Source organism: Balaenoptera acutorostrata, chromosome 7 (assembly GCF_949987535.1).
Source record: "Balaenoptera acutorostrata chromosome 7, mBalAcu1.1, whole genome shotgun sequence".
Taxonomy (NCBI): Eukaryota; Metazoa; Chordata; class Mammalia; order Artiodactyla; family Balaenopteridae; genus Balaenoptera; species Balaenoptera acutorostrata.
In genome coordinates this window covers 97,354,147-97,379,575 of record NC_080070.1, presented here as the reverse complement: position 1 = coordinate 97,379,575, position 25,429 = coordinate 97,354,147, and the positions used below count along the sequence as shown (strand labels likewise).

The window sequence follows — 25,429 nt, the reverse complement described above, 5'->3', positions numbered from 1 at the left end:
ATATCCATACATATGAATGTGCATATTTTTCTTTATGCAGGTTATTTGAGAGTGAAAACCTTGGAGATTGACAAAAGTTTTATTATTTCAGTTTTCATATGTTGAGGTAGTTGATTAAGAAACAGCACTAAAGAGGAGAGAATCAGGTTTAGTTATGTCTCACCACAAGGACTTACACATGTGTGTACGTACTGAAAATATGTCTGTGTGTGTTTACATGTAAGTATGTATGTAAATGTATACCTATGTGTAGTATGTGTGCAAATTAAATATTTACAAGTTTTAGCATATGTTAGATTACATATATTTACATGTAACTACATGTAAGTATATACCTAATTGTCTAGTACATGTGTGTAAATTAAATATATGTACACATCTAAGTGGTTGTTAGACTACATGAATATGTCAATGTGTGTGGATATTTATTACGCCCAAATTGTGTATAGAGATGTTATAAGATTATTTATTTCTGGGCTAACACCAAATAAATGATGGTCAATATTCAAGACAAATAAAAATTAGTTTGTTAAAGAATTATCTTTTTGTTTATACTTTAAAAGTTAAATATCTATGTAAATGGCAAGGCTCTTTTTCCTATGGTAAGGAGATTCAGAATATGCTCTTAGAAGGAATAATTTTTTTTACAAACAAAAAAATTTTATTGAAGTACAGTTGAATTATAATGTGTGAATTTCTGTTTTACAGCAAAATGACAGTGATAAATTTATATATACATTCTTTTTCTTTTCTTTTTTCTTTTAACATCTTTATTGGAGTATAACTGCTTTACAATGTTGTGTTAGTTTCTGCTGTATAACAAAGTGAATAAGCTATACATATACATATATTTCCATAACCCCTCCCTCTTGCATCTCCTTCCCAGCTTCCCTATGCCACCCCTCTAGGTGGTCACAAAGCACCGAGCTGATCTCCCCGTGCTATGTAGCTGCTTCCCACTAGCTACCTATTTTACACCGGGTAATGTTTATATGTCAGTGCTACTCTCTCACTTCGTCCCATCTTACACTTCCTCCTCCGCGTGTCCTCAAGTCCATCCTCTACGTCTGCATCCTGCCCCTAGGTTCTTCAGAACCATTTTTTTTTTTTTTAGATTCCATATATATGTGTTAGCATATGGTATTTGTTTTTCTCTTTCTGACTTACTTCACTCTGTTTGACAGAATCTAGGTCCATCCACTTCACTACAAATAATTCAATTTCGTTTCTTTTTATGGCTGAGTAATATCCCATTGTATATATGTGCCACATCTTCTTTATCCATTCTTCTGTCGATGGACAATTAGGTTACTTCCATGTCCTGGCTATTGTAAATAGTGCTGCAATAAACATTGTGGTACATGTCTTTTTATTTTTTATTTTTTGGCTGTGTTGGGTCTTTGTTTCTGTGCAAGGGCTTTCTCTAGTTGCGGTAAGCGGGGGCCACTCTTCATCGCGGTGCGCGGGCCTCTCACTATCGCGGCCTCTCTTGCTGCGGAGCACAGGCTCCAGATGTGCAGGCTCAGTAGTTGTGGCTCACGGGCCTAGTTGCTCCGTGGCATGTGGGATCTTCCCAGACCGGGGCTCGAACCCGTGTCCCCTGCATTGGCAGGCAGATTCTCAACCGCTGCGCCACCTGGGAAGCCCCATGTCTCTTTTTAAATTATGGTTTTCTCAGGGTCTTTGCCCAGTAGTAGGATTGCTGGGTCATAAGTAGTTCTATTTTTAGTTTTTCAAGGAACCTCCATACTGTTCTCCATAGTGGCTGTATCAATTTACATGCCCACCAACAGTGCAAGAGGGTTCCCTTTTCTGCACACCCTCTCCAGCATTCATTGTTTGTAGATTTTTTGATGATGGCCATTCTGACCGGTGTGAGGTGATACCTCATTGTAGTTTTGATTTGCATTTCCCTAATGATTAGTGATGTTGAGCATCCTTTCATGTGTTTGTTGGCAATCTGTATATCTCCTTTGGAGAAATGTCTATTTACGTCTTCTGCCCATTTTTGGATTGGGTTGTTTTTTTGATATTGAGCTGCATGAGCTGCTTGTATATTTTGGAGATTAATCCTTTGTCAGTTGCTTCATTTGCAAATATTTTCTCCCATACTGAGGGTTGTCTTTTCGCCTTGTTTATGGTTTCCTTTGCTGTGCAAAAGCTTTTAAGTTTCATTAGGTCCCATCTGTTTATTTTTGTTTTTATTTCCATTTCTCTAGGTGGGTCAAAAAGGATCTTGCTGTGATTTATATCATAGAGTGTTCTGCCTATGTTTTCCTCTAAGAGTTTTATAGTGTCTGGCCTTACATTTAGGTCTTTAATCCATTTTGACTTTATTTTTGTGTATGGTGTTAGGAAGTGTTCTAATTTCATCCTTTTACATGTAGCTGTCCAGTTTTCCCAGCACCACTTATTGAAGAGGCTGTCTTTTCTCCATTGTATATTCTTGCCTCCTTTATCAAAGATAAGGTGACCATAGGTGCGTGGGTTTATTTCTGGGGTTTCTATCCTGTTCCGTTGATCTATATTTCTGTTTTTGTGCCAGTACCATACTGTCTTGATGACTATAGCTTTGTAGTATAGTCTGAAGTCAGGGAGCCTGATTCCTCCAGCTCTGTTTTTCTTTCTCAAGATCGATTTGGCTATTCAGGGTCTTTTGTATTTCCATACAAATTGTGAAATATTTTTCTGTGAAAAATGCCTTTGGTACTTTGATAGGGATTGCACTGAATCTGTAGATTACTTTGGGTAGTACAGTCATTTTCACAATGTTGATTCTTCCAATCCAAGAACATGGTATATCTCTCCATGTGTCTGTATCACCTTTAATTTCTTTCATCAGTGTCTTATAGTTTTCTGCATACAGGTCTTTTGTCTCCTTAGGTTAGTTTATTCCTAGGTATTTTATTCTTTTTGTTGCAATGGTAAACGGGAGTGTTTCCTTAATTTCTCTTTCAGATTTTTCATCATTAGTGTATAGGAATGGAAGAGATTTCTGTGAATTAATTTTGTATCCTGCTACTTTACCAAATTCATTGATTAGCTCTAGTAGTTTTCTGGTAGCATCTTTAGGATTTTCTATGTATAGTATCATGTCATCTGCAAACAGTGACAGCTTTACTTCTTCTTTTCTGATCTGGATTCCTTTTATTTCTTTTTCTTCTCTGATTGCTGTGGTTAAAACTTCCAAAACTATGTTGAATAATAGTGGTGAGAGTGGGCAACCTTGTCTTGTTCCTGATCTTGGTGGAAATGGTTTCAGTTTTTCACCACTAAGAACAGTGTTGGCTGTGGGTTTGTCATATATGGGGTTTATTATGTTGAGGTAAGTTCCCTCTATGCCTACTTTCTGGAGGGTTTTTATCATAAATGGTGTTGAATTTTGTTGAAAGCTTTTTCTGCATCTATTGAGACGATCATATGGGTTTTATCCTTCAATTTGTTAACACGGTGTATCAAATTGATTGATTTGTGTATATTGAAGAATCCTTCCATCCCTGGGATAAAACCCACTTGATCATGGTGTACGATCCTTTTAATGTGCTGTTGGATTCTATTTGCTAGTATTTTGTTGAGGATTTTTGCATCTATGTTCATCAGTGATATTGGCCTGTAGTTTTTTTTTCTTTGTGACATCTTTGTCTGGTTTTGGTATCAGGGTGATGGTGGCCTCATATAATGAGTTTGGGAGTGTTCCTCCCTCTGCTATATTTTGGAAGACTTTGAGAAGGATAGGTGTTAGCTCTTCTCTAAATGTCTGATAGAATTCACCTGTGAAGCCATCTGGCCCTGGGCTTTTGTTTGTTGGAAGATTTTTAATCACAGTTTCAATTTCAGTGCTTGTGACTGGTCTGTTTATATTTTCTATTTCTTCCTGGTTCAGTCTTGGAAGGTTGTGCTTTTCTAAGAATTTGTCCATTTCTTCCAGGTTGTCCATTTTTTTGGCATATAGTTGCTTGTAGTAATCTCTCACGATCCTTTGTATTTCTGCAGTGTCAGTTGTTACTTCTCCTTTTTCATTTCTAATTCTATTGATTTGAGTCTTCTCCATTTTTTTCTTGATGAGTCTGGCTAATGGTTTATCAATTTTGTTTATCGTCTCAAAGAACCAGCTTTTAGTTTTATTGATATTTGTTATTGTTTCCTTGATTTGTTTTTCATTTATTTCTGATCTGATCTTTATGATTTCTTTCCTTCGGCTAACTTTGGGGTTTTTTTGTTCTTCCTTCTCTAATTGCTTTAGGTGTAAGGTTAGGTTGTTTACATGAGATGTTTCTTGTTTCTTGAGGTAGGATTGTATTGCTATAAACTTCCTTCTTAGAACTGCTTTTGCTGCATCCCATAGGTTTTGGGTCATCATGTTTTCATTGTCATTGGTTTCTAGGTATTTTTTGATTTCCTCTTTCTTTAGTGATCTCTTGGTTATTTAGCAGTGTATTGTTTAGCCACCATATGTTTATATGTTTTACAGTTTTTTTTCCTGTAATTGATATCTAGTCTCATAGTGTTGTGGTCGAAAGGATATTTGAGATACTGTAGTTATGAATTCAGTTTATAACTTAGAATTGTGGAAGTTGTATTTCAGCCTTTGAAGCAGCACAAAATAGTCTTCATTACAGAAAATGGTTCTTGATAGCACAAGATTTTTCTGTAATTATCAATAGGAAACCCCACCCCACCCCCAAACAGAAGTTGGTAGCAGGATTAATCAGAATGTAATGAGGCAAATAGTCAAGAGATGGTGTTATCAGTATGCACCATGAGGTGAGCTTTTTTGAGACTGGGAGCTGCCACCCGTCGAGGTGGTTTAAATCAGGATTTTGGCAGAAGCACATTATTGTGAAAGTCAGTAAATGTTAGTGAAACTCAGTCTCTTCTACATACCCAACTTAAGAATGCAGTCATTAAGCCCCCATACTGTGACTCAGCTCATAAGAAACAGAGAAGAAATTATTTAATTCACTAAGCGATTTGGAAGTTGTCTTCAAGATTGTTAACCCACAGCAAAATTGGTTGATACATGGGATGGAAGTCAATCTTGGTAATTTTTGATTTTCTCTCCATTTTCACTATAAAAGATTAAGAATCTCAGTCTAACATTTTCCAAGAAAAAAAAAATCAACAGCATTGATATATGTGTGATTCTGTAACACTGTAGCCAGAAGAGCATATAATAATCTTATCAGTAGGGCAGAAATGGAATTTCATGAATGATTATGTGAAACATGCCTGCAGACTTAAGTACTTAATACGACTTACATGTCTCTAAAGAAAAATATGAATTATAAGAGAGGAAAAGTTCTGACTTATTTCTCAGATCTGCACTGATTTATGCCAAGCACAATGCCTTGGACTAATCTTTGTGCCTCAGATTTTCCATGAGTGAGAATGCTACCATGAATGTATCATAGACCTTGTAATCATTTTTATGTTATTCTTAATTTAAAACCTCTGAGAAAGTTTAACTTCAAAGAATATCAGAGCTTTAAAAAAGGCTTAAAGCAGAACTGATTCAAGCAGTCCAAGATATTGACAGATGCTACTGAAAAGGGTTTGCAGACACCAAGAGCCTTGAATTTCCCTTTGAAGCTTGTTTCATCTTTCAATAAACTACTCTTATTGTTTAAATATTCCTTCTTGCTTTACATTTTCTCTGGTTCCTTGAACTCTAACCATTCTCTAAATAGAAAACAATGTTATCCTACCCCTTGCAACATAAGAATTCCTGTATTATTAAAACAATTCTTTATATCCTTGAAGATACCCATAAAGGATTGAGCAAGCAACTAGTATTTATTGAGAACTTACTGTATTCTAAATATGATGCTTGTGAAAGGGGTATAAAAAGCTAGCAGGGTTCCAGACAGTACCTCTCAGAGACTTATTGCATTCTAATTGAAAAACCTGTTGAATCTGAGCTGAGCTTCAAGACCACCAATTCCAATCCTTTAAAGCTAGATTTCCCTCTGCACCACACTAGCTGTGCCCTCTATGCTTGATTATCTCCAATGGCAGGGACCTCAATATTTCCTGACAAGCTGCTCCTTCCAATTTTTGACATCACTTAGTTGCTAGAGGAAACAAATCTCCATATAAATTTAGCCACAAAACAGGAATGAGTCAAGTACTATAAGTGCTGAATCAGTTGAAAAAGACAAGTTCTGTATGAGGTCAAAGGAAAGAGGAATCACTGTGGGTTGCTGTGGTCAGAAAAAGATGATTTAGGGTAAAATAACCAATATCTTTTAGTTTTCTCCAAAATACAATACAAATGTGCATCTTTATTATTACTGGTATCATATGCAAATCCCAATAACAGTTAACATTTACTGAGTGCTTACTACATGCCAAGCATGTTATACTGTCTCTCAAGTAACACTGTATATACAATTTTATAGCTAGCTAGAGAATCTACTTTGTTCTAGGAACCATATCAGGTACATATATTATTTCGTATAATCTGCACAACTAAACTTTGATATGGGTGTTATCATTTGCATTTTACCCAAAGAGACATTGTGGCTCAGCGAGTTTCAGTAACCCATAGTGGCAGAGCAAGGCTTCTAAACCCAATACATCTGATGCCACAGTCCTAGTCTTATCTACTGTGCTAAATTGCCCCTCCAGGAAACTTTCCCTCTTCTATTAACTTACTAAAGAAAATAGGTGGCTGACTAGTTCTTTCCAGTCTCCCTTAGGGCTAAAATAAGGGGAAATTGGCATACTCAATGGGAGGGAAGCCCACTGGTGGTTTTACCTCTAGAGTCATTCTAATGGCCATGACTGATCCAACAGCCCAGGTCCTTCCCTCAGGTCTGAGGGGAAAATGTCTGATAGACATCCATTTTTACATATAAATAAGGGATGCCTTACTAGTAATCCTCTAGGATTACTAAAATCTAATACTTGTAACTAAAAATGGTAAACTATCATATACCGCGGTCTCTAATTTAGTACTCTAAGAATTTGAGCTGCTTCACAATGAGGCTAAACCTTTAGAGTGACTGAGCACATGTTGATAGTTGTAATTCTTGTAATTTGGGGGAGGGACTTTTCTTATTAGTATTAATGTTATCTTGAATTGGTCATGGTTTCCAATTTCTACTCATCTTGACTTAAGATATTTTTACAGTTACTGTTAGGTTTACTTCTGCAGATCATTTTGTTCTTGTATAACTGCTGAACTATAAAATTTGACCATTATTTCCTCATGGATTCTTCTTATCACTCAGGTTTTTTGTTTGTTTGTTTTTTGTTTTTACTGAAAAGTAGGAATGAAAATTAAGAACTACTGAGATAAAGGGAAGAATTTCCATGACTTCCAGACCTTTTCTAGCCCTAAAAATTTCAGATGAACATTTTGGCATTTCAGAAAATGCTGGAGGGTAGATATTTTCCCTAATTTGAAGAAGAGAACACTGAGGCTCAGAAAGATTGAGTGACTTGCTAAGGTTTCAAAGCTAATAAGGTGGTAGAATGAAATTAAAACTCAGGTCGGCCTGGTTCCAAAGACTGTGTTTTTTCCATTATATTATACTGTCAACCCCAGAGTGTTTGCCTTCCAATTCTCATCTCCAGATTTCTTTTCCTCCACTCATTGGACTGAATATAACTCTAATAATTACTAACCACATGGGTAAAATCCCATTAGCGCTAACCTCAGGAAAACCAAATTCTGTTAGCAGGAATTTGAATATTACTGAACTGTTAACTGGTGTGTGAGTATCTTTTGTTACAAAGAAATTTTGGACATAATGGCTTTTGTTTGCAACAAAATGTAACACATCTATATTTCAGAAACTGAAATGCATACTAGGTAAACTGCTATGGGTAAGATGGCTATAGATGTACACAACATTTGAATAAAGACTAAGAAAAAGAAAAAGAAAAAAAACCTTTAACTTTGGAATTTCTTGCAGGCATTCTGCAAAGGCTCACTGATCTTGGAACATTTGGATGTCTCTTATTGCCCCCAGCTGTCAGATGAGATTATTAAAGCACTGGCCATTTATTGTATTAATCTCACATCTCTCAGCATTGCTGGCTGTCCAAAGGTATGTGCAGGAGTCAGCTCAGACATATCAGGTTGAAGTATTGCCAAAGAACCCAGGCAGGGTAGCTATTAGCAATTGGACTCACCAGAGAGCTTGTTTTCTTTGCCATGTCTGAGGTATTCATTAGAGTTTTCTTCTTTCCCCAAATTGGAAATAGCTTTATGATTTCATTTGTGTCAAAGTAGAATCTGTAAGAAGTTAAAGACAACTCTTATACAAATATAAAAATGTGTCAAATATTTATTTAATTCAATGACAGAACCAGCAAAATGGTAAAGTCAGTTCATAGAGCATTTGATCAAACTGGGTGTTTATAGGAACTGAAGAAAGAATGTTGGAATATGATTGTTAGGTTAAATCCAAAATTGGTTAATGTCCTACAAGGTAAAAAATCCATAACCTTGGAGTTATAGTTCCTACCAGACAGAAATAATTTGCATCTCTCCTGGGCAAAAATATAACAGAGTTTGGGCCCTAATCAATACTAAACAGTATGTCAAACAAAAGCATAATTCCTTATAGAATTTCTCAGTTGGACCTGTTAAAACAATGTTCCGGTAAGACAATGAAAGGATATGCAATCATCTTTTGTCTTATTTTCAAGTGTTGGATAATTTTTCTTGACATCTGTCTTTGAAAGGAATATATACTCATTGCAAAATCTTTGGACTACATATAAAAATGTGAAGGAGAAAGTAAAAATTCAAAGTCATACCACCAACCAGGATATAACCACTGTTGCATTTTATACTTATTTTTCTAGAATTCTTTTCTATGTACAGAGATTAGAAATAGTTACAGGTTTGTGCTTTGTCTTGTTTTTTAAATAACAGAATCATACTTTCTAAAATACATTGTAACCTACTTTCTTTTCTCTTAATATACTATGCATATATCCTCATGTCAAGAAATAGAGATCTCTGGTTCTGGATTAATATGGCAGATTGAATATACACATATAATTTTGTTCCCTCTTGAAACCCTACCAAAACTGCAGAAGAAGGGTGAGGGACCACTTTGATAGGGAAAACAGTAGAGGAGACAAGAGCAACGAAATTTTGGAACCTTTTAAATAGATGGACTAATTTAGCATACCAGAGAGAGCTTTGAATCCTAAGACAACATAGAGAAAGCTGGGAAAAACGTGGATTTACACCATAATCTTCAAACTTGGCAATACTGTGTACCTCTGGAACTAGGTTAAGAGGGTGGCTAAAATAAGGAAGACTGGGTTAAAAGTTCTTGAGAAGTAGACAGATCTCTAGATCTCCTCCTCTACTCCATACCTCTGGGCAACTGCCCCTCCCCACTCTCACCAGATTTGAGATGTATTTCCTAGAGCCAGATTTCTCAGCCTTGGCGTTATTGATATTTTGGACCAGATCATTCTTTGTAGTGGGGGATTGTTCTGTGAACCGTAGGATGTTTAACAGCATCCTTGCCCTCTATCCACTATATGTCAGTAGCACCTAGCCCCCCACACCTCCAGTCATAACAATAAAAAATGTCTCCAGATGTTGCTAAATGTCCTCTGGGAGGGGGGGAGTGAAATCTCCCTACTATCTGCTCTCCAGATAATAAAACAGAAGGCTACCGAGCTGGGAGACTCATGTATAATTGAGAGCTTGGGTACAAAAGTGAAAATGGGAATTAAGTGACTAAATGCTGAACGCAGAGACATTCAGCACTTTTCCAACAGAGCATTCAGAATTTGGTTGCCAGATCTTTCCCTCCAGGCAGCAGATTGGAAGCTCTGGGGACTCTGACTAGCCCAAGATGAAAGATTGAAAAATACTGACATATGTGGATTTTCCAACAAATAACCCATCTAAACCATTGAAGTTTAATGTAGAGAAGGCCCATATCATGCACTCAGACCTTCCAATCAGCTTTTAGCTCTCCACTATTAATCATGAGCAGACATCAAGGACATAAGAGAGTAGACTTAAGAGAAAAGCCTCTAAAGTGGAAGATAAAGACCAAACCAAATTAACAGGAAAAACTTAGAGGAAATAAAATACTCAGAGGGAAGAAAACTAAAAAAACTTAAAAAAAATCCTCAGAAATTGCAAGGTTATTAACAACCTTGTCCTCTTCTATTGTGCACACTGATGGGCTTCTGTTTACCAAAGCATCACCTGAACTTTCAAGATGCCTTCATTCTAGCTAGTCTAAAAATTCAGCTTCTCAGTTGTTTAGTCTGGGTGGTGAGTAGATTAAGAAAGTGATGCTAGGAACTCCTGATTCCTCCATCATTAACTGTGCCACAATAAGGAAAAGGAGGCAGTGGTGGGAAAGACATGGTGAATCATGACATTAATCTAAAAAATTCATAGCAAAATTCTTTTTGTTCAATAGTGTACTTGTTTAGAACTAGGGAAACCAGATGCCTTTCCAGTCAACATCATCTGGTTCTAGAAGTGAGCTGGGTCAAGGAACTCAGGACACTAGCAGCACTGACCATGAACCCTCTGCCGCTTGAGCAGTCATGGCTCACAGGGTCCTTGCTTCCATTGCACACGGACACATGGGTAACACATGGCTCACTGGGAACTGCCCTGGCTGTAAAGCAGGCACAGATGACGACTGGGCTTTTAAGAGGCTCCACTAATAAGGGAGGAAAGTAGGAGAATGAGAAAAGGAAAGACTCCAATGAGAACAGGAATTGAGGCAGAGAATATTTTGTTGTTGTTTCGTTTCACTTTGGTTTGTTTTTTGGTAAGGAAAAACTGAGAGAGTTCCTTCTATAAATCGTGTGGTGGATATTGTCTTGCAGCCTAGAAACTAAGGAGGATATCACACAAGTAAGATATTATAAAATGAATCACTCTACACTGAAGATCTACGCTGAGAAAAAGGAACGGGAGTAGTTATTTCAGAACCTCAATGTAAGGGAGAAGGATTTAGCTTTACCATCTATGCAGGTGAAATGAGTATCCTGATTCAGAAGATGTAGTGACCATAAGTTGGGCCAATGTGAACACTCCTCACAGCCTCAGATATCATAAGGCTGTGGTCCTGTCTAATATATTTCAGCTCCATTGCTTCTGATGAGCCATGAAACACATTAGTGTCTGGCTCATCATTCTAGGCTAGGTTTCCCAAAAGCCCAAGGGTCAATCTTGAAAGGCCATCTTATCCATCTCGTGGAAGGTCCCTTCAACCAGCTTGCCCCAAGGTCAGTGAGTAGTACTGTGACCTCATCCCACCCAGCACTAAAATGAGAATAACATAATCTCTGCTCAGTAGGACTGAGATCAAGACCATGTATCTGGGAGTTAAGAGCATGGCCAGTCATCGCCACCTCCAGTTTCCAGCTCCCATAAGTCCCCAAAACATCACCTCAGTCACTGAACATTTGGGATTCTGATCTACAGGAAATGTTGGGCTCCTTTTCAGTTTCCCCAGTATCAATAAAACCTAGCACTCTGAGCTCTATCTATCCAGGATTTTTCCATCATCTCATTGTCTTTCCTTTTCTCTACAATTCCGAGGGTTAACCCCCACCCCCAGTGACATCAGATCCTCAGAGACCCACAAAGAATAGCAGGAATGTCTGAAGCATTTTTGTGAGAATCAGATGCAATGTTAAACCTTGGTTCTGAGAAAGTTCTGGAAACAGGGCATGATTAGACAATGACATCTATTTTTCCAAACATAAAAAGTATACATTTCAAACTGAAGGGTTTTTCGGCATAATTCTCTCAATTTTATGTTAAAAACAAGAGCTTAGCCTCATGGCATGTTTTTTAGAATGTTCAAACATTTAAAATAAGAAATTAAATCCAGTTGGAAAAAAATTCCTTTGGGGAGAGTAATCTAGTTGATTTTGCAGCAAGTCCCAGTTCAGCTATAAATTCAAAAGCTAAACCTTGAGTAAGTGAAGTAATCCAAGAAGTGGAGTTGAATTATCTCTGCAGAACATCTGGGCAAGCTCTCAAGATACTGGAACCCTGAGCAGAAATTCTCAGAGTGAGATTCATGCAGTCTCTGTGGCTTCTACTCTTCTCTCCCCTGCTGCCTTCAAACATCTGTCTTACCTACTTGTCCCTTTCCAGAACCAATTACTCCATAAGCAAATCATCAGAGATGTCCAGATCCCTTCTCACAGCAATCTGATCCTGTCTGCAGGTTAACTTCAGTGGATATATATATTTTATAGTTTTGTAACATGTGATGTCATTAAACTTATGTTTCTCAAATTGATGATGCCTTACAGTGGATTTCAAGTTTAAAGTTAAATCCCATTACTGCAGCATTTCATAAGTTGCTCATATTGGTGTGACAGGTATTACTAGGGAAATTTTGATGAAGTTTCCAAACCCAAACAGAGAACTCTAAAATGAAAATAACAGCAAGATCACAAATTCTATTAGTGCCACTTGTTCTGGAAACAGACTTAAATCACTAACTTGAGTTATATAGGCTCATCACGTGACAAGCTAGTTAAAGAGAATCTGCAATGGTTCTGATTCTATTTGTTATGGACTGAGTGTTTATGTCCTTCCAAAATTCATATGTTGAAACCCTCATCCCTGATGTGATAGTACTAGGAGGTGAGGCTTTGGGGGGCTAATTAGGTTTAGACCGAGGTCACAAGGGTAGAGCCCCCATGATGGAATTAGTGTCCTTAAAGAATAGGAAGAAACTAGAGCTCACTCTCTGCCATGTGAGGCTACAGCAAGAAGGTAGCCATCTACAAACCAGGAAGAGGGCCCTCACCAGACACTGAACCTGTGGGTAACTTGATCTTGGACTCCTCAGCCTCTAGAACTGTGAGAAATAAATTTATGCCATTTAAACCATCTAGTCTGTGGTATTTTGTTATAGCAGTCCAAACTGACCAATACACTATTCTTCCCTGGGATGGAGTTTGTTGGAATAATCAGAGTTACTTTGGCTGTGTGTTTAGATTACTGACTCAGCATTGGAGATGTTATCGGCAAAATGCCATTACCTGCACATTTTGGATGTTTCCGGCTGTATCCTGCTTACGAACCAAATGCTTGTGAACCTTCAGATGGGCTGCAAACAACTGCGGATCCTAAAGATGCTATACTGTAGACTTATTTCCAAGTAAGTATGTACCTGAATATGAAAAACTTTGAGAACTACTTTCTGAGAAAATAGAATATGTCACCATGGCATTCATAATACATAGTGGCTTTCAGAGTTAGGAAGGTTTCATTTTATTTTTTACCTAATTGAAGCCAATATTTTGGGCTGAACCAAGGGAAGCTCCCTCTAAAATAGTCTTTGTGGCTTCACATTCCTTTCCCAGCAGCCCTTCTACTCTTAGTACTTCCCCTTCTTTGACCATGCAGATGCTCAAAGCCTTAACTCTGCTCCTCATAGAATAATCACTAGCTCTTCCTCTACTCCTCTCTCAAAATATTTCCATTCAGTTAATCTCCTCTAGGGGTTAAGGAACTAATCAGACTAAACTAGCTCACAATTAGGTACAAATTACTAACAGTTATCCTAAGAGCCCCCATCTCTCCCAAAGCTATTTGTTTGACAGTTGTTATTTAACTAAGATCTAGAGCTCAGAGTAAGGTATTCTGATGACTGCTACAGGCCAAATGCCTATTTACTCAATTTACAAAATATTTCCAATGAAATAACAGTTGGGTAAATAAGCAATCTATAAAGGTAGAAGGTATTAGGTGTCCACCCTGTGAGTTTTTAGATAGAAAGCAGTTATTTGCTCCATTGTTCATTTCTTTTTCTATTGACTGAAAGTAAAAATGTGCAAGTATTTTAACTGACCTCTTGAAGTAACCTGTGGAGTGTTCAAATGAGAATTCTTGACCAATCCCTGAAGGTCAGGTTCTTTTCTGAAGGTTGGAAAAATGAATACTAAGAATTAATATTATCCAAGTACAAAGTACATAATGTGTTCTAAGTATGTAGATTTCACAGAAGAACTTTCTTAATTAAGCAGCCCTGGCATGAGCTGAACCATGAGATCTGGTCACTTGATGCCTGAGGAAGAAAATGATTTCTGATCTAAGGATGTGTGTGCTAAAATGAAATGAAAAACAAAACAAAAACAAAACTATTACTTGTAAAATAGGCACTCCCACTGGGCCCAGGCTTGCCGGGGACGAGGGCAGCCAACTGAAGCTGGATCAGAAAAAAGGGGGCAGGTTCTTAAAAATTTTTGGAGAGGAGTGGAGACTCAGCCCTTCTTGATAGGTCTGGAGATGACTGACATGGATATTATTAACTTCATTTAAAGTGTATACCATGAAATGAGGTCCTACGAGTCCCTGCTGACCCTGTCATATCGTTAAACAGCCAACTTTGGGCAAGATGACAGTGAATGAATTAATATAATACACAAAGGAGTTCAGCTTCTAATCTTTTGACTGTATTTTGCCAATCATTATTTTGGTGAGGTAATATTATTGAACTTCTAAAACGTAGGATTTTAAGTAGAATGAATGAAGACTTTCTATCCAGGGCCTCTCTGATCCTAAACATGGTGAACGTAATCATGGTATGGGATGTTAAAGTGTAATAAATATGGTGCTTGGTCAAGAAGACCCAAGATATCTAGTAATTTCCAATTCCTGCCTTTGACTACCCACTCCTCTTGCAAGGTCCTTAGATAAAAATATGCAAAGAAAATAAAACAAGTAAGATTTTACTACTAGGGGTTGGCCCCCAAAACCCAATGCAAAACTCTAGTTAACTAACTGAATCTATGGAAAATTCCTTTACCTAATCCAGGACAGCCAAAAGGCCTATTTTGTTTTCTACCACTAAGCCTGTCTGTCCCTATCAGCAAGAAGCAGACAGAGACTTGGCCCTAATACCTAGAGGGGAGCTGGCTTGTCTGCCCATCTCATTGTCTAAAGAGGCCAAACCACTGTTGTTTCCCTTATAGCTCCACTCCTGCTAAGATCCAGCAAGAAACAGGCCTAGAATTCTCTGATTCTATCCTTGTCTAGCAATGGAGAAGGGCTATCCCCACAGCAGGGTGGCTAGACTAGTTAGGCTCCAGGAGCATCTGTCTTGACATCCTGCTTCTAGGAGAGGATGCTGTTTGTCAGTCAAGGAGCTCCCAAGATACTTGGGCTTAAAAACTTTGATTAGAGAAGTGGTAAGGCCTGGCCACATTCTGCTGTTTGGGGTCAGCTCTAGAGACTGTAGAGCATCTTCTTCTCCACTTAGATCCATGGGATCCTTGGGTGGAACTGGAAGTGCTGCAGAGTATGTGGACCCTTCAAGACACAAGCTCATGATGACATCTAATCCCTTACCTATGTTCACTCTAAAAAAGCACAGTTGTTTGCTCTTGCTCCCTCAACAGCAAGAGCTTTGTTTTGTCTGGGTGAAATGGAACATTTGGTAGTTAGGATATAGGAGATTTTTCTTGGGAAGAGGTTCAATGACTTTGAATCACAAAGCAATGTATTCCCACACATCTGATTCCATTTGAACATAAAAGTGTACGGTGCAGCCCTTAAAATCCAATTATAGCCCTCAGAAGAAACTGTTCTATATACAAATTCCCCCATACTCAATGGAATCTGAAAACACTGCAACAGCTTTACAAATCAAAGAGGTCTGTTCAGCCCACCCTATCTGAACTAGGGGAGTAGCAAACTTTTGGTCAATGAGCAAATTGGCTGAAGCGCTTCCAGCATGAGATATGCTGTCATTCTACAACCCCAGAGCCTGAAGGGATCCCAGGAAGTGATTCCAGAAGTCCCATGTGGAGACATAATAAAGGCTCCTTTAATTCAAGGAGAAATAAGTAATAACTAAGATTATAAATTTGATGGGAAAATCTAGCTGTCTACATTTGAAGCAGTTGTATTCAACTAACCTTTCAATTTATGGACCTCTGTGGGGAAAGCAAGACAGGCAATGGAGATGAAGGAAAGCATAGTGGAAAAGAGGGAGAAAGACCCAACCAATGGTCTCCACAACTCAGGAGGGTCTGAACCACAAAGAGGCAGAAGAGTCATTAAGTCTATAATTAGCAAAGAGCAAAAGGACCTTTCTGATATTTTTGTGTCTGGAGTCCAAAACTTTAAACTTTAGAGAGATGAGTAGAGAAAGTCTAGGTAGTCTTCAGAGCCCCAAACAGCAGTACAGAGATTCCTTGAAGACCTTATTTAGCAGTTGCTGGCAGCATAAATTACTACCTAGGTACTCTAAGATCTGTGTTGTTAGGAAATAAAACTCAGAGTTCTCCTCTCTAGCTCATGGAAAGGTCTTTGTGGAAAGGCCCTTGTAATCTGAACCTACTGAATTTTATTATTAATATGAACAAATAATATTACTTAACAATTATCATTTGCCATGTACTGTGCTAAATCCTATTTTATGTTTATTATCTAATCCTCACAAATACACTATTACCATAAAAATGAATAAGGAAACTGGTATAAACAGGTTAAATAACATGCCCAAAGTCATACAAATAAAAGACAGAGCCATACTCTGTACCTAGGTCTTATCATTGCTATGCTGCTCTTTTATCTTTAGATTAGTGATTTTCAAGTTTTATAAAGCTCTAACATTCAAGAGATTTGATCAATAAGGGGAGACAAGTACTATTTGCCCAATTTACTTGCTGATGTATAAATAAGAGGCTGATTACAAATAGTCTTTGGTGTAGGCTCCAAATTCCCCTTTCTTTTAGCTTACTCAAGAAACTAGAAGGAAATGTGAGGGCAAGTGATGTTATTACAGGGATAACCTTGAATCCCCTTTAATATATAAAAAACAAAAATCACTTACAAACTTCAAAATATCATTATTATTAACCATCTGATACTTTACAACTGTGTGGCATATCGTGTTTGAAAATCATTGTTCTATACTGATCCAAAGAACCCTCTCTCGCCAGGTTAAATGTGTAATGACTAACCACTGCAGTAGACTGCTTCAATTCCCAAATCATTTCCTACGAGGTCTTGGAGTCACTCAGGGCTAAGTACCTGAGTAGAAGGTACTCACAGGATTCCACATGCACTTGAAGAAACTTAGAACACACAGTGATTCCTAAGTAGACATTTTCTTTTCATATTTCCCAGCTCCCATCTATACTAGAGCATTAAGCTATTAAAAAGAGAGAGAGGGAGTTTGAGACAAACAGACACACGTGTTTCTGGCAGGAGCATTCAGTTTCTGCATTTTCAAGTTTCCTATACTTTTCAAAAATGCTTGTGTGTAAACACACAGTTACACAGGATGCTGTGAAAAAGAACTCAGAGAAACTCACTGGCGGTTACCATGCTGGTCTGTTCTCTTGGTTAGGTCCTGAGTCTTAGGAGTCAGTCCATGTGAGGATGCCAAAGGGCAGCTCGTTCATGGCCTAAGGATTTTCTAAAGGGTAGAGAGGAAGTAGACTAGGGAATAGTCTATACTAGTAGCTAAATTCTAAAAATAATACTAGATTTGCCCTGGGCAGATTCAGATTTTCAGTTTTTTCCCCAGGACCAGCCTTGCCGTTAAAGTAAGTAGGATTAAGATAGGACCTAGAGACAGTCTAGACTTGAGGAAGCCTTAACCTTTTGGCATTTGTGACTGGGGGAAGAGAGGTCTCAGACCTGATCCTTTGCTCCTCTCTAGTCTGGATCACCTCCAATGGTCAGGAGACCCTCTGATGTTTAGTTTCACTGAAGCTGACTGTGGGTAAAATGGAGAGCAGTGCTTACCACTAAAAGCTACAGTAGGGGTGGTGTGGAATCAAGAAATAAGCAAATCTAAGAAATGCGTATACCTCTGTGTACTTCATCCATGGCTGGGGCTCAATATGCAGCTCTTTTTTTAAAATATGCAGTTCATTTTGATTCTGTCACATCACACTGCATTTTATGAGTAGTCTCCCTATTCATTCCCTACTTTGCCTGTCTATATTGAGTCAAAATCCTCAACTTTCTTTTTCTTGTTATTTTCTCAAACTCCCACTATTTGCTAATTTTTTAATATCACAATTACCATCTAACTTACCGGGGCTTACAACTGACTGAGGAACTCTACTACCCAATATGTATACATTCCCAAATTTAGCATTAAGAGTACTTATCCTCTTACCAGTTATCTAGAATTCTCAAAAACTGTTGCTCCTCTGAGGTCAGAAGTTATACATAATTTGGTCAACTACTTACAAATTTTTTACTCCCCAAACACGTCCAATAGGTCAAGACCACTGTTGCCTCTAACTGCAGTAGTCTTGTTATCATCAGTGGCATTAAATCATTACCAACAACTGTGAAATACAGTATGTGTGTCCAGAGCTCTGCTCTTAGGATGTTGGAAACAGCAACCTAAGAATGTCTCTTCTAAACCAAAAAACAAAAACAAAAACAAAAACAAAAACAAACCAGCAGAAGATAAGAGAGCTAAAGGACTTCCTGGTGTAAGCTACTAAAGTCTCATGATTTGGCTGTTATTGCTGGATTTCAGGGAGATACAAAGAAATGCAATACCCTTAAATACCTTCTTAAAGAAAGGAAAATAACAAAGTTTAAAATTATAAACAATTAATACCATGAAGTTATGTACTGGAAAGAAATTAATTGTATGATCAACTTCCTGTAAAACTTCAGAGGAGGAAAGGATTGGGTTGGAGTCTTGAAAGATGGGTGAAGTTTAGACAGGCAGAGACAGGCTGAAGGGTAAGTAACAATAGACCTCTGCTGCCCAGGATAGTGCTTTAACCATTTGAAACTGATTGTGCCAATGTTTCAGCTTCAGAGTCCTCCCAGCATTTGGTATATTATATTGTGGTAGGTTCTTGAGGTAAAAACATCTCCCAGGAAACATGTTAAAAAATATGGCAACCTCAACTACATAGAATTGAAAAGGGAGAAAAACCTTCAGAAGAAAATAGGGAAAGCTAAAGATATAACACTATTATTTTTGCAGAATAATATCCTACATAGAGGACATAGAAAGATTATACAAGAAGTTTAAAACACAGGATCACACTTTTAAAAAAAGATTAAAAAATTAACAAAATGTAAAATTTTATATATTTGACTATAAACTTATCATTTTCAAATTTCAGAATAAGTGTTTCTCGAAAGAGAAGACACCTGTTTGCCAAGTTTTAATCCACCAGGACTGGTGGCTCAGAACTAGAAATTAGTATAACAATTGTTTTTATTCAAATTGTTTTTTAAACTTCTTTAAAGTCTTGCAAGTGCAAATGTATTAGCCAAAAAGCAATGTGGTAAGAGACAGAATTGGCAATGCTCTGGTTGTCTCCCTGCTGAGTTTGCTTACAATTATTTTAAAACATCTAAGATTTGATTCAAGTGAAACAGTACTTCAAACAACTGATGTATCTTAGCCTTTCTGATTTCATTACCCTACCAGAACTCATATAGCCACTGACCACAAACTTAAGTCAAAGCATATGATAATACCAGCCTCCATATCAATGACTGTTTCCAAACTGCTGCAATTAAATAACTCAACGTAATATACAGCAATAACAGGCAAAGTAGCCCCTACGTGGGCAAACATTATTACTCATTTCCGATCCTAGGGAAGCTGCCAATTACTCATTTCCTGTTTGGTACTGGTCTCAAGATTCAAACCAACTTTCTAGGAAAATCCTTCTGTCTTGGAAATGACATTATTTTCAAGTTAGATATACTTTTTTTTTTTCTGATGCTGCAATATTGTGCTTTATAAGACATATACATTTGGTCATTTAGATGATCAAAATATATTTCTCATATATATTTGGAGAGTGGTATGCCTGGAGAGAGCACGGAAGCTCAGCGTCCTTTCCCTATACATCTCTGATACCTGGTTGTTCTTGAGTAATATCCTTTAATAAACCAGTGATCCAGCAAGTAAAATGTTTCTGTGTTCTGTGAGCAGCTCTAGCTGGTAGATCAGAAGCCCAGGTAACAACCTGGTATCTGAAGTGGAGGGTGATCTGTGGAACTGAGCCCTTAATTTGTGGAATCTAACGCTATTTCCAGGTAGACAGCGTCAGAATTGAGTTGAATTATAGGACATCCAGCTGGGGTCTGAGAATTGCTTGGTGGTGTTGGGAATGCCCTCCTCCCGTCATGTTGGAATTGGGGTCCTGAACAACTTTTAGATGACTTCTTTGCTTCCTTACTCCTAAGCGAGACAGTAACAATATTTTTAGTCATTTTGATCATGGACCCTTTTGAGACTTCGATGAAAGTCACAAACCCTCTCCTCAAAAAAATGCATAGTAGATACAAAACTGCATGAATTTTCAGGGAGTTCATGGGCTTCCCTGAAGTTCATCCATGTATCCAACAGGGATCTGTGGACTCTAGGTTAAGAGCTCCTGCTCTGATGCACGGCCAGCCTTCACAGTTTGGCTGGTTAGGATACTCCCTCATCAAAGAAACTGGAAGTATCAGGCAGAAGGCTCATTTAACAGTGCTATAGAGTGCCCTCAGTGTTCCTACGCCATGGCCATGCAGTTTCCTTACCCATTTACTGTATCTGTTAATCTCTGAACTGGATGAACCAGAGAACTATTGAGCTACTTAAGCTTTGGGATCCTGATTATTAGCACAATTTACCCACACGCTCCCCCTCAGGAAGGCAAGAGAGATGTGAAATGAATTCAAGTTGTGACAGTGAGTTCTTTAATTCCAAATGTGATCTAGTTTGAAAATTCTGCACTAGTGATTACTTCTGCAACTAGCTAATGCGCATCACTGTTATTACAGGGAAGCAGCTAAGAGAATGTCATCTATAGTTCAGCAGCAGGAATATAGTGCTACTGACCCTCCACTTTGGTTTGGCTATGATTGCGAAGGCAAGCCTCTTCCAGAGCAACAAGATATAACACAACTTAAAGATTCAGAATTGATGGCGAAAGAGTCAACATACAGTAGTGAAGAGGAAGCAGTATGACCTTCAACCTCAAGCAGGAAGAACAAAAAATGTAGAACTTGGCAACTTCATTTTGTCCAAGTATTTTTACTAGCTGGATCTTAACCATGTAAACAAGCAGCAAATCATCTCCAGATTCTTATTCCAGCTACAAATGTTTCTAAATACATCTATAAGTTCTTCTGTCTAATAATCATGATTAAAAAAAGCCAAATCAAGCACTGCTACTATGTAAATTTTCCACTTAAATTTACCTTAATCAAACCAATAGTTTTGATGAGATTATCAAATTTAAGGTTACAGTTGTACGAAACAATCCTGAGAGATGTGATGTTATTTACAAGGAATTTAGAAGCTTCTCTTTAGAAAAGAAAGCAGAAGGCTATATAAATCAGAGTAAGAGTTTGAGTAAGGGCAATGACTTTAAGGATCTATATATATTTTATATATAGTAGTCAGTACATGTTAATCCCAGACTCCTAATTTATCCCTCCCCCCACCACCTTTCCCCTTTGGTAACCGTAAGTTTGCTTTCTATGTCTGTGGGTCTAGTTTTGTTTTGTAAACAAGTCCATTTGTAGCTTTTCTTTTTTTAGATTCCATGTATAAGAGATATCATATGATATTTGTCTTTGCCTGGCTTACTTCACTTAACGTGATAATCTCTAGGTCCATCCTTGCTGCTGCAAATGGTATTACTTCATTATTTTTAAGACTAATATTCCATTACACACACACACACACACACACAAACACACACACCCCACACACATCTTCTTTCTCCATTCATCTGTTGATGGACACTTAGGTTGCTTCCATGTCTTGGCTATTGCAAATAGTGCTGCAATGAACATTGGGGTGCAAGTATCTTTTCGAATTATAGTTTTCTCCAGATATATGCCCAGGAGTGGGATTGCTGGATCATATGAAAGAAATTGAAGATGACACAAACAGATGGACAGATATAATGTGTTCTTGAATTGGAAGAATCAATATTTTTAAAAATGACTATACTACCCAAGGCAATCTACAGATTCAATGCAATCCCTATCAATTTACCAATGGCACTTTCCACAGAACCAGAACAAAAATAAAATTTTAATTTGTATGGAAACACAAAAGATCCTGAATAGCCAAAGCAATCTTGAGAAAGAAAAACAGAGCAGGAGGAATGAGGCTCCCTGACTTCAGACTATACTACAAAGCTACAGTAATCAAGACAGTATGGTACCGGCACAAAAACAGAAATATAGGTCAATGGAAGAGGATAGAAAGCCCAGAAATAAACCCACACACCTATGGTCAATTAACCTATGACAAAGGAGACAAGAAGAAACAATGGAGAAAAGAGTCTCCTCAATAAGTGGTGCTGGGAAAACTGGACAGCAATATATAAAAGAATGAGATTATAACATTCTAACACCATATACAAAAATAAGCTCGAAGTAGATTAAAGACCTAAATGTAAGACCAAATACTATAAATCTCCTAGAGGAAAACACAGGCAGAACACTCTGACATAAATTGCAGAAGTATCTTTTTGGATCCATCTCCTAGAGTAATGGAAATAAAATAAAAATAAACAAATGGGACCTAATTAAACTTAAAAGCTTTTGCACAGCAAAGGAAACCTTAAACAAAAAGACAATCTACAGAATGGGAGAAAATGTTTGCAAACGATGTGACAGACAAGGGATTAATTTACAACAGATACAAAGAGCTCATATAGCTCAATATCAAAAAACCCCAAACAACCCAATCCAAAAATGGGCAGAAGACCTAAATAGACATTTCTCCAAAAAAAGACATACAGATGGCCAACATGAAAAAATGCTCAACATCGCTAAATATTAGAGAAATGCAAATCAAAATTATAATGAGGTATCACCTCACTCTGATCAGAATGGCTACAAGTAATAAATGCTGGGGAGGGAATGGAGAAAAGGGAACCCTCCTATACGGTTGGTGGAAATGTAAATTGGTACAGCCACTATGGAACAGTATGGAGGCTCCTTAAAAAACAGAAAGATCTTCTTTTAATCAAATTTGCACTATGGAAGAATTTTTCAAACTATGCTATATCAAAAAAGCTCCCAATTTTATGCTAGGAGATACGGGTTACTGATTGTATATCTACAGATTAATTTTAAAAGCTTTAATCTATGAATTTTTACCATTCTGGTAAAAGATAATTCTCTTTGGATTTTAACAGAATTTAAATGATCACATGCCAGTGTATCATTATTTGATACTATGTAACACGGATGTTTATAGAGTCCAGGAAAGGAAGAAATCTATTCTGACTGCCACAATATTGGTAATATTAGATCAGTCTTTTAACCTTTTTATTCCCTCCATTACTCATCTCTTAAATGGGGTTACTGTCTTTTGTACCCCACAAATGTGAAGTAAGGATAAAACGTAAGGTAAAAGATATGAAAGTTATTTTGAAAAGTTTTTAAAGGTCTTATTTTTTTAAAAGGTATTTTACAAGGTATTATTATAGGGTACTCTGATATCAGCTAAATGCTTTTAGTAATTCTCCCCTTTCTTAGGTTGGTTTTGAAAGTTTTTGAAGTAGGTAGTATCATTTAGCTGTAGAATGGTTCCTGGAAGTGGACGACAGGAGAATCTGCCGAGTAGGAAATTTTAAGACCTAACCCAAGAGACATAAGATGACTGTTCCAGAGGGTGATTTTTAACTAAATTTGGAGATTCTGGCAGCTGCATATAAATTGGCTTCTGACCCCTAAGTGTCTCAAGCACACAACTGGAGACCTATACAAGAGGCAACTGCTTTCTAAAGGAATAACACCTGCATGGGGAAGACCAGGGTTAAGGAGAAACATACCCTGTTATGTTCTCTAGAAACCGGGCAGGGTATTTAACTGTCCAAGTTTGCTCCAAAACTCTTTGAGTAAGGTCTTCTTTTAAACAAGAAGAGGAGACACATTTGTTAATTATAAGGAGACACATTTTATAGTTACAGAAATGAAAGAAAAAGGGTAGGTGTTAGAAAAAGTGGGCTATGAAAGGGGACCAAGAAGTAGAGAGAACAGGTGGTGAAATCTTTAAGTTCTCAGTGCAAAGTACTCAAGGTATCCAAAATATTACTTAGGTCTTCAGATCTTAAGCATTTGAAATATATAGGTCTGTGTTCAAGAGAGTAAAATATGTGACATTTCCTTTCTGTTTGGACTTGACTATGTTATCCAAAGATGTACCATTCCTTTAATAATTTTAAATACAGCTGACTGCTGTTTATGCTCATGACCTTTCTGGCTGTTGCTGACCAATTTCATAAAATTTATTTTTAGTCATGAAAGCATTCATATAATTGCATAAGGTGAAAAAGATTATAAAAATTGCCTCATTGCTTCCCAGTTTCCTCTCCTTAATAATTTAACACACACACACCACAACCACATCAAACATACTAACAAGTGTTGTCCAAACTCATACAGATTTTGATTTCATGAAGGGTGAACTAAAAAGTGACTTTGAGACACCCTGCAAAGCTGACTTTTTGTTTCATAAATAAGAAGTTAAAGGCGGAACTCCAAATAAATTAAATATTAACAAAAAGAGACTATTACAAGTCATATTTGGAAAGGCTTATTAGAAAATCGGAGCTTAAGAACTGATTTATCCTAAGCATAAGAAATACAGTTCAGTAGATAGGCTTATTCAGTGTTGTATAATTTAAATGTTCCAGGAGTAAACATGTAAGGTTTGAAAGAAAGAGAATTCATAAAATAACTTTATATAGTACGCCACTATAAAAGTGAACATCTGTCTTCATACATCAGGCTATAAAGTAGCTGAATGCCCCCTCCCCGCAATGCATTATGTCTTAAATTACATACAAAAAATAAGAATCAGTAGCAACTGCATCATATTTGTGATGTGTTTTATTCACAGCTTAAAGTTATATTGTTGTCATAGTAAGCACAATACTAAGTAGAAAAATGTTACACAAGAGCTCTGGTACAAATAATTTCAAAATAGCTGCCCCCTATTACCTATATTTTTGTAAAATTTCTTCTTCTTGAGTGTAAGTGGAAACTATGAATATGATATCACTCCATGATTATGTTACATTATATGGCAAAACAAAGATTATCCTGAGTAGGCCTGACCTAATTCTCTGAGCTCTTTAAAAGCAGAGTTATCCCAAGGTGGCTGCAGAAAAAGAGCTCAGATAGTCAAAGCATGAGAAAGACTGATTGCATTAGTGCTGGCCTGAAGACAGAGAAGGCCATGTAAAAAGAGATGCAGGTGGCCTCTAGAAGTTTAGAGTGATTGCCAACTGACAGCCAGCATGGAAACAGAGATCTCAGTCACACAGTCACAAGGAACTGCATTTTGCCAACAATACGAATGAGTTTGGAAGTAGGCTGTTCCTCAGATCATCTAGATGAGAGCTCAGGCTGGACAACACCTTAAGTCCAGCCTTGTGGATAACCCAAGCAGAGAATCTAACCATGCTGAGCTTGACCTACAGAACTGTGAGCTGA

General features: G+C 37.4%; 1 protein-coding gene across 1 annotated transcript in view; it reads left to right on the top strand.

Moving 5' to 3' along the window:
• Nucleotides 1-20,933, top strand: part of FBXL13 (F-box and leucine rich repeat protein 13) — a 187,870-nt gene extending 166,937 nt beyond the window's left edge. Inside the window, exons 19-21 of the mRNA XM_007187164.3 lie at nt 7,920-8,054; nt 12,967-13,130; nt 20,747-20,933. Coding sequence (XP_007187226.3) covers nt 7,920-8,054; nt 12,967-13,130; nt 20,747-20,933 — 486 coding nt within the window. The remainder of the gene's footprint in view (nt 1-7,919; nt 8,055-12,966; nt 13,131-20,746) is intronic.
• Nucleotides 20,934-25,429: the final 4,496 nt, after the last annotated feature.